A 9,643-nucleotide genomic window follows, 5' to 3' on the forward strand; every position below is an offset into this window, starting at 1 on the left:
TGGTGGAAGGAAAATTAGTTGTAACAAAAGAGTGGGGGAATAGAGTAGGTGGATGTAAAAGGGAGATAGTGAGGGTTGAAGAGCTAATAAAACCGGGGGTAAAAAGTAAATATCAGGAAAGGTTGAAAATGGTATATGACGAGGTGAGAGTAAGAGAAACTGGTAATTTAGAGGAGAGTGGAAGTTAGCAAAAGAAAGTTTTGTTGGGATTGCAAGTGATGTATGTGGCAAGAAGGTTGTTGGAGGCAGCATGAGGAAGGGCAGTGAATGGTGGAATGAAAGAGTGAAGGTAAAAGTGGAAGAGAAAAAGAGGGCTTTTGAAGAATGGCTGCAGAGTAAAAGTATAGAGAAGTATGAAAAATATAGAGAGAAAAATGTGGAAGTAAAGCGCAAGGTACGTGAGACAAAGAGGGCAGCTGACCTGAGGTAGGGTCAGGGACTGGGTCAGTCATATGAAGAGAATAAGAAGAAGTTTTGGAAAGAAGTGAAGAGAGTAAGGAAGGCTGGCACAAGAATTGAAGAGACAGTGAAAGATGGAAATGGAAGGTTGTTAAAAGGAGAGGAGGCAAGGAAAAGGTGGGCGGAATATTTTGAAAGTTTGCTGAATGTTGAGGATAATAGGGAGGCAGATATAATTGCTGTTCCAGGTGTTGAGGTGCCAGTGATGGGAGATGAGAATGAGAGAGAGATTACAATAGAGGAAGTGAGGAGAGCACTAGATGAAACGAGAGTAGGAAAAGCATCTGGTATGGATGGTGTGAAAGCTGAGATGTTGAAGGAAGGGGGTGTGACTGTACTTGAATGGTTGGTGAGATTGTTTAATATGTGTTTTGTGTTGTCAATGGTACCAGTAGATTGGGTTTGTGCATGTATTGTACCACTATATAAGGGTAAGGGAGATGTGCATGAGTGTTGTAATTCAAGAGGTATAAGTTTGTTGAGTGTAGTTGGAAAAGTGTATGGTAGAGTAATGATTAATAGGATTAAGGATAAAACAGAGAATGCAATCTTGGAAATACAGGGTGGTTTTAGAAGAGGTAGGGGTTGTATGAATCAGATTTTTACAGTTAGGCAGATATGCGAGAAATATTTAGCAAAAGGTAAGGAGGTGTATGTTGCGTTTATGGATCTGGAGAAAGCATATGATAGAGTTGATAGGGAAGCAATGTGGAATGTGATGAGGTTATATGGAGTTGGTGGAAGGTTGTTGCAAGCAGTGAAAAGTTTCTACAAAGGTAGTAAAGCATGTGTTAGAATAGGAAATGAAGTGAGCGATTGGTTTCCAGTGAGAGTGGGGCTGAGACAGGGATGTGTGATGTCGCTGTGGTTGTTAACTTGTATGTTGATGGAGTGGTGAGAGAGGTGAATGCTCGAGTGCTTAGACGAGGTTTAAAACTGGTAGACGAGAATGATCATGAATGGGAGGTAAATCAGTTGTTGTTTGCGGATGATACTGTACTAGTAGCAGACACAGAAGAGAAACTTGACCGACTAGTGACAGAATTTGGAAGGGTGTGTGAGAGAAGGAAGTTGAGAGTCAACGTGGGTAAGAGTAAGGTTATGAGATGTACGAGAAGGGAAGGTGGTGCAAGGTTGAATGTCATGTTGAATGGAGAGTTACTTGAGGAGGTGGATCAGTTTAAGTACTTGGGGTCTGTTGTTGCAGCAAATGGTGGAGTGGAAGCAGATGTACGTCAGAGAGTGAATGAAGGTTGCAAAGTGTTGGGGGCAGTTAAAGGAGTAGTAAAAAATAGAGGGTTGGGCATGAATGTAGAGAGAGTTCTATATGAGAAAGTGATTGTACCAACTGTGATGTATGGATCGGAGTTGTGGGGAATGAAAGTGATGGAGACAGAAATTGAATGTGTTTGAGATGAAGTGTCTAAGGAGTATGGCTGGTGTATCTCGAGTAGATAGGGTTAGGAACGAAGTGGTGAGGGTGAGAACGGGTGTAAGAAATGAGTTAGCGGCTAGAGTGGATATGAATGTGTTGAGGTGGTTTGGCCATGTTGAGAGAATGGAAAATGGCTGTCTGCTTAAGAAGGTGATGAATGCTAGAGTTGATGGGAGAAGTACAAGAGGAAGGCCAAGGTTTGGGTGGATGGATGGAGTGAAGAAAGCTCTGGGTGATAGGAGGATAGATGTGAGAGAGGCAAGAGAGCGTGCTAGAAATAGGAATGAATGGCGAGCGATTGTGACGCAGTTCCGGTAGGCCCTGCTGCTTCCTCCGGTGCCTTAGATGACCACAGAGGTAGCAGCAGTAGGGGATTCAGCATTATGAAGCTTCATCTGTGGTGGATTATGTGGGAGGTTGGGCTGTGGCACCCTAGCAGTACCGGCTGAACTCGGCTGAGTCCCTGGTTAGGCTGGAGGAACGTAGAGAGTAGAGGTCCCCTTTTTGTTTTGTCTTCATTGTTGATGTCGGCTACCCCCCAAAATTGGGGGAAGTGCCTTTGGTATACGTATGTATGTATATGTAAATTTATGTAACGGAACTTGTGTATAAGTGCATATGTGTGACTTAAAAGAATGTAAATATTGGGTACATGTAGTATATGTGTGAATTTATGTGGGTACGCAGTTTGAAAGTTCATTTTAACTACTTATCACATGTATAAAAATATATATGCATTTGTGTGTGTGGATTTATTTATTTGTTAATATACATATGCATTGAATTTCATGTGTATATTAAAATGGGTATTGAACTATATGTCGGTTTGTTTTACGTATTTATGCTCATTTAAGTGAATCGTTATGAATTGCGTGTATTCTTGAACTTGAAATACTTATGTACCAGTATGTACACATTTGTGTGAACCGGTATGTATATTAATTGTCAAAAGTGCAGATATGGTATGTTTGCCTTCCATTATGTTATTTTTCTTTGTGTTGTCCTTTCTCTCTCTAACATTCCTGCTTCATCTCCTTCTTTGTTCCTCCCTCCCTCCCCCCTTCTCTCTTTTTCTCGTTAACTTTTTTGTTTCCTTTCTCGCTCTTTCTTTTACTCTTCCCCACACTCTCTTTATTTCTCTTTCTTTTTCTTTAACTTTCGTTCACACACACACTCTCTCTCTCTTCACAGAATCCTGGAACAAAATGGCTCAGGAAGGGAAAACTAGGAAATACATGGAAGAGTACCTCAAATACGGCTTCACATCACTCAGCAAGGGAGACTTCGACGTACCCGGTGTGTTGTATGCCTGAAAACTCTGAGCAATGATGCCATGCGCCCCACAAGTATGAAACGTCACCTCACTGGTAACCATCAAGAATTAGCTGAGAAGCCAGTAGCCTATTTTGCAACCAAGAGAGATAGTCTTAAGAGACAAAGACTAAAAGGCACGGGAGTTTAAGCAAGATTGCATTTGGCCCTGCGCACTTCTGCTAAAGAGGGTCATAGTGAGGCTTGGTAGAGAACTGGGAGGAGCACGTCTAAGAGAAGCACAACCAGGCGAGGAGTGAACAAGAAGAGCGCGACCAGGCAGATGGTGGCTAAGCAAGGGGGAGCATGGCCAAGAGAGCAACCAGGAGGGGATCAGTGCTTGGGCATAGAGGCTCTTCCTTTGACAGTGACTATGCAGGAGACTACAAAGACACCTGGAGTGGCAAAAGGAACAGTACCAAGATGGACTGGAAGAAGACAGAAGGATACCTCCCTCGGAGAGGCACCAGGGAGGACAACTCCCACTCTGAAGATTAATGAAGGGATTCAAGCCACTCACCCGCTCCAAAGAAGTTCCACGAAGATTGAAGAGAAGGATGCCAAGGGCATCAAAGATCCTCTTCCAAAGAGGAAGGAGCAGGAAGAGGCTTTACTTTATTTTGATGGCTGCTTTTCCAGTCCCATACAGCAGGGAACCCCACTCTCTACAGGACCTCCACTGTCGTTTTACCTTGTTCGTTCAGAGTATTTAAGGTTTCATGTCGCATATTGTTCATTGACTTAAATCCTCATTGTTGTATGACCGATGAAATAAGAAAGTCTTCAGTTTCCTCTTGAAAGCCTTAATGTCTTCAATCATTTGAATGTATCGTGGGAGATTATTATATAGACTCGGGGCTGCATATTTAAAGGCTACATATTGGTTGCGCAATATGTAGCAATTCTCTAAAGTATTTTGGATGCCCCGTTCTGAAAACTTGGTGGGTTATTGTATATATTTTAAATTCAATACTTGCTTTAATCGGCAGCCAGTGTAAATCGATTAGTATAGGGGTGATCCTTTCTCTAGGTGGGACACCTTCCATCAGTCTTGCTCTTCTGTTTATTGTGTTTTTTAATTTCTCAAGTTGCACTTTTGGTAAATTGTAATAGATAGAGTTGCAGTAGTCAATCCTGGTAATAACACAGTTTATCACAAGTTTCTTTACAGAATTTTCGTCCAGGTACTTTTTTTATAAACGCAATATTTCTTAGATGATATCCAGCAGTTTTTATTACATTATTTATTTGGGCATTTAGAGTCAGGTTACAGTCAAGAAATACACCAAGAAACATAGCGAACAAGCTCCTAAGAGCTAGAGTTCTGGAGGAGGATGTTCAGAACTACAGCTAAGAGGGGCCATGAAGTTGCATGCTAAAGCTAGAAGTTCCATGAAGATCAGGATGAAGGATGCCAGAGGTGTCAGTGATCCTCTTCTAAAGAAGAAGAATCAGGACAAGGTTGACAAACAACCTTGTGAGCATGCTCAGAGGAACAAAGCTATGGAGGAGGAGGACCTGAAGGGCGCAGCCTAGTGAGAATGTCCTCAAAGTCGTAGCAGGTCTATTAGTTCCATGAAGTTCCCAGCAGGTCAGGAACAAGGGCAGGAAAGGTGACAGAGATTCTCCTATGAAGAGGACGGATCTTGAGGATGACGACTGGACTGCAGCTGAAAAACGTCCTCGAAGGAAAGATAAAAAAAGGATGACAAGCAACCATGAGAGCATGCTTCAAGGAGCAGAAGAGCTCTGGAGAAGAACCTCTTGAAGGGCGAAGCCTGGAGGTGCAGCTACGGTCCCCGTGGAAAAGTCTTTGGTCATTATTGCCCAAATCCTCTAAGAAGGGCAGCAACATGGAGATCGAGAAGTGTCCCAAGAAAGTCTTTGACCAAGAGTGACCGCTAGTGTCTATGCCTCTCACAAAACCATGAAGAGGAAACTTAAGTAGGTAATAGGTTGGCTAAGGAACCCAATGAGGTACTAATGCTAGAGAGCCATTGGGACTTATGACTTGCCCGATAGTATAACATTGGATCGCTCTCTGGTTATGACTAATTTTTCCTTTACCTAAACATACAACGAATAGTCTGGCCTAATCTTTACACATTCTCCTCTTCCTCATACGAATGACAACACTTAGATAACTAAAAAAATTCTTCACTCAATGGGTTAACTACTGCACTGTAATTGTTCAGTGGCTACTTTCCTCTTGGTAAGGGTAGAAAAGACTCTAGCTATGATAAGCAGCTCTTCTAGGAGAACACTCCAAAATCAAACCATTGATCTCGTCTTGGGTAGTGCCATAGTCATTCACTATCCTGGGTTGTTGTTTTGCTTGAGAGTATAATCAGGTACACTACATCCAGTATTCTATGTTTCCTTACTTCCTTTCCTCAATGGGCTATTTACCCTGTTGGAGCCCTTGGGCTCATAGCATCCTGCTTTTCCCACTAGGGTTGTAGCTGAACAAGTAGTAATAATAAAAAGGAACTCTCTGGGTTGGTCGGCCTGTGCTTCAGGATTCTTTTTTTCTAATCGCCACATCATAACATCAAACCGACCGAAGAAAATCTCCCCTCGGGAGAAAGACTCTCACATCCCAAGTGAAACAAGATAAACTAACAACCTTGAGGTTTGAAAAAGGTTAATGGAATAACACATTCCTGACTGGCCTCCACAGGAGACTGAAGGGAAAGAGGAAGAGGTCACAAGCAATCTCAAGGACCCCTAAGCGGAAGGGATTCTGCCTCCCCTTTGAAGAATGACCTCCCGGAACCAGTGATCACCAGGCAGGGACCTAATCAAAGGACCACTAATACATATGAGTGTCATGAAAAGGACCTAAACTGAAGTAAAAAACGCATGAAGTGTTTAGTAGTCACAAACACATATATGCAAGGCTGAAAAGAGAAAGAAATTTTAAAGAAATATACAAAGCAAAAACTGTCAAAGTTTCCAGCAGAGAGGAACAAGCGTACTCTCTAACAGCTGAAATCCAAGTACGGTTACAATAAACTACAGGGGAGGGCAGTTGTCTCCATGCTGCCGACAAGGTAATTACCTGCCAGTTGTTTACACCTTGTTAAAAGTTTTAACTGTTGTAATTCAGTTTTCTGTTATCCATCTATTAACTGTTTAAGTAAGGGACGATGGTTTGTATTTGCATTGGATGAAAAATATTTTGGTTAACTGCATTGCTGCAAAGATTATGAAGTTCAAACTGAAGAGCAAGTTGCTAGTTAGAGCAACACAGTACCCAACTATATTCCTATCAATTTTTCTACCTAAATTCAAGGACCACTGTTATCCCATGCAGAACGTGAAAACTAGTTACAAAGAATATTTCTAAGTGTAAAGTGAACAATGTTTATAATCACATTCATGGGAATCCATAGACCTAAATATCTTCTTTTACATTCAAGGATATGTAAACTGGACCATATTGTTAAATATAAACAAATTTCAAAATGGAATGAAAGAAACAAACCTGAAAATAAGACCAGATGAAAATTACAAATAACATCCTGATAGTTGAAGGTATAATATTACATTAGAAAAGGTTAGTAATACTGTATTCCTTTATGACATAAATTCCTATTTACAAGTTTTAACACAGACTTACACAGAAAACAACTAAATCATAAAGAAAAAACCCATCTTACCTTAAATATCTTAGAAATGAGAATAGGCATTTTATTCTCTCGACCTCCTTTAATGGAGATACCCAAGCCATTGTTGTCAGACTTGCATATCTGGACAACTCTCTTCTGGCTTGCAATTGGTTCAGGGACATCGCTAGGTCCTGACTCACCATCAGATCCCTGTGCATTCACGTCATCTAAGTCAGTAAGGGTGACAAAAAGCAGGTCGCCCTCGAGGGTTAGGCGAGCCTCGTGCCAGTTGCCCCCCACGAGGACCTCCAAGTTACCCACCTTCTCCCCCATTCTCTTGTGGTCACATCACCTGCACAAGATTATAACTGAATTACAAATTAATCTTAAAACATTATACCTTAATCGTAAATACAGTATCACGTAATGGTTACATCATATTTTACCTCTACACCATTTGTAAACATGGCTGTGTAGGCATTCTTATCAAAAACCTTTTTATTGTGATGCAAGTTTATTCTATGCAAATTTTCTAGGAAAAGCAGTATTAGTATGCAATCTATCAAGGTAAAGCACTCTCTTTGCAAAGAAAAATTACTTACATAATCTTCACATATTAAATTTGAACAAGACATCAATGTACGAGCTGTACACCACATTAGGCCAATTCTATTTTTTCCCTTCCTAAATTTTGAATGCATTGTTAAAGAGGCCAATCTTAGCCATCTTGTGACGTCAGTCTGGGGATCTCTCTTGACCAATCTAAGTAAGGTTAAGTGGAAGTAACTGAGATTAGTGTAAGCTATTCCTTTTATTTCCTTACTACTTGAGCCCATCAAACAAAATTGTCATAGAAAAAGAGATTAAAATAACCACAAACTGTTCAAGTGACATTTCAACATTTCCCTGGTGAAATGTGGTTTTTAGGCATATTTTCATGTACTTCACACAATTTTTATAACTGTTTTGAATGAAAATTGATGAGTTTGAAGCTCACTCCAAAACTTCCTGGTGCTGGTAGAAAATAATATCAGAACCATTTGAGATATGTTTAGGTAATATTACGGTAGGGTCCCACCCAGCGCCATTACTGCTTGCCAGTACATAGGAGCTTGACGTTTTACTTTTTTTTTTTTTTTTTGTGAGCAAAGCGAGCGCATGACGGAGCAAAACCAGTAGATTTCGGTAATATTTTGATAGTGTCTAATGGTTTTTGCTCTGCCGTGGGGTCGCTTCGCTCGCGAAAAAGAAAAACATCAAGCTCCTATGTACATCAAGTGGTAATGACGCTGGGTGGGACCCACGTGAAAATATGCCTAAAACACATTTCACCAGGGAAAAGTTGGTTTTTACTAGGAAACGTTTCCCCACCCGTAACTACAATAATAACCAACGTACATAAGCATCACAAGTGCCACTACGATATTCACCAATTTCCCTTTTCTCAAGAGCAAAAAATACCAGGGAGCCTTTGTATATCAGCAGCCAGTTACTCACACAATTAAAAATAGACATCAACTAACCCAAAACTTCCCCCCCTAACCCAACCTACAAGTCGTGTCCTTACCTACTTACTTAATGGGGGGGGGTGCCTAACGACCCCCTTACACTACCGTATTCTAAGTTAGAGACATAATAATACATACAGGTGGCTGCTATCATACATACACCCTAATACCAGGTTTCTACCTTTATCCTCACCTACATACAAAATGGGGTTGTTTTCAGAGATGACAATGACCACCTAAATTGCTTAAAGACTAAACTGCCAAAATAAATATTGTCTAGGCTAATGGTATTTCAAGAAAACGTCATTGGTGATAAATCAATTCGATACCAGAATGAAAATCGAGTCTAAACTACAGCATTATGGCCGTCTGTGCACAGGGTTGCTTTCAGACGTGTTATGTTTACCACCTTTGGAGCTTCAGTCGACGAGTTAACTGAATTTAGAACGTGATTCATTAGTGTAACTGGCTTGAAGTAACCAAAAGTAACTTTCAGGCGTTAACATAATGCCGACTTACGAATGGCCGCGCCACTACAGTATATGCTTACTGGCTCAGGTTAAGTTGGGTTAGCAGTCAAGTGTCACTTCCTTTGCACAAGCCACTTGAGATAATAACCACTTAGTTCTTCGTTAATTGACCTTTCATATTTGTTCTACTGTCGATTCATGACATCTCTACATCTTCCCTTAACTATTACTCACATCAACCTCTGCTCCTCGAATCTAGGCCTCCATTAAAGAAGTAAATTAATACAACCTTGGGGAGGTTTGAGTCCAGCTCCAGCAATAACAAAGTTGCATTCGAGTATGCACAGAGGAAGATTAATTCCAAAGGTAGGCACCAACCAATTCACTCACCTTATATTTTTTTTTAACTTCTACAAAACTTCGTAAAAATTATATTCGATTCAATTTCCTTTTAATATATAATAATTATTGTTAAAGTCATTCTTATACAGGCGTCGCTTAAACAATTAGAGGTATTTCCCTAGATGGAGCTCCTCTGGATAGTCGATACCACTTGCGCTCTTCACTTAGTTATTTCATGGATTACAGAATAAAAAATAAAAATACGTTATTCATTTATACGTATTGACCGCTCTAAAAGCTTTTTAAAACAAGATGATTCTTACATTTAGTCTATATACCATGCATTACTTCATTTTTCAAGCTTAAGCCTAAGACAAATCTAAACGAACATCGTAGTACAATAGGAGTTGGGTGTGGAATTATCTTCTAGAGTGTATAATTGGTATACGAAGGGTTAAATCAGTTCTAGTGTATTTTAAATAGATATTCTATACGTATTTGCATTAT

The 9,643-nt window shown here is 40.4% G+C and overlaps 1 protein-coding gene across 2 annotated transcripts in view; it reads right to left on the minus strand.

Annotated features, from left to right (window-relative positions):
• Syn1 (Syntrophin-like 1) overlaps positions 1-9,160 on the minus strand; it is a 181,084-nt gene extending 171,924 nt beyond the window's left edge. For both annotated transcript variants that reach the window (XM_068393584.1, XM_068393583.1), the window contains exons 1-2: positions 9,029-9,160; positions 6,868-7,168 (exon numbers count right to left, since the gene is read on the minus strand). In XM_068393584.1, coding sequence (XP_068249685.1) covers positions 6,868-7,149 — 282 coding nt within the window. In that variant the 5' untranslated portion in view covers positions 7,150-7,168; positions 9,029-9,160. The remainder of the gene's footprint in view (positions 1-6,867; positions 7,169-9,028) is intronic.
• Positions 9,161-9,643: the final 483 nt, after the last annotated feature.

Source organism: Palaemon carinicauda, chromosome 19 (genome assembly GCF_036898095.1).
Source record: "Palaemon carinicauda isolate YSFRI2023 chromosome 19, ASM3689809v2, whole genome shotgun sequence".
Lineage (NCBI taxonomy): Eukaryota > Metazoa > Arthropoda > Malacostraca > Decapoda > Palaemonidae > Palaemon > Palaemon carinicauda.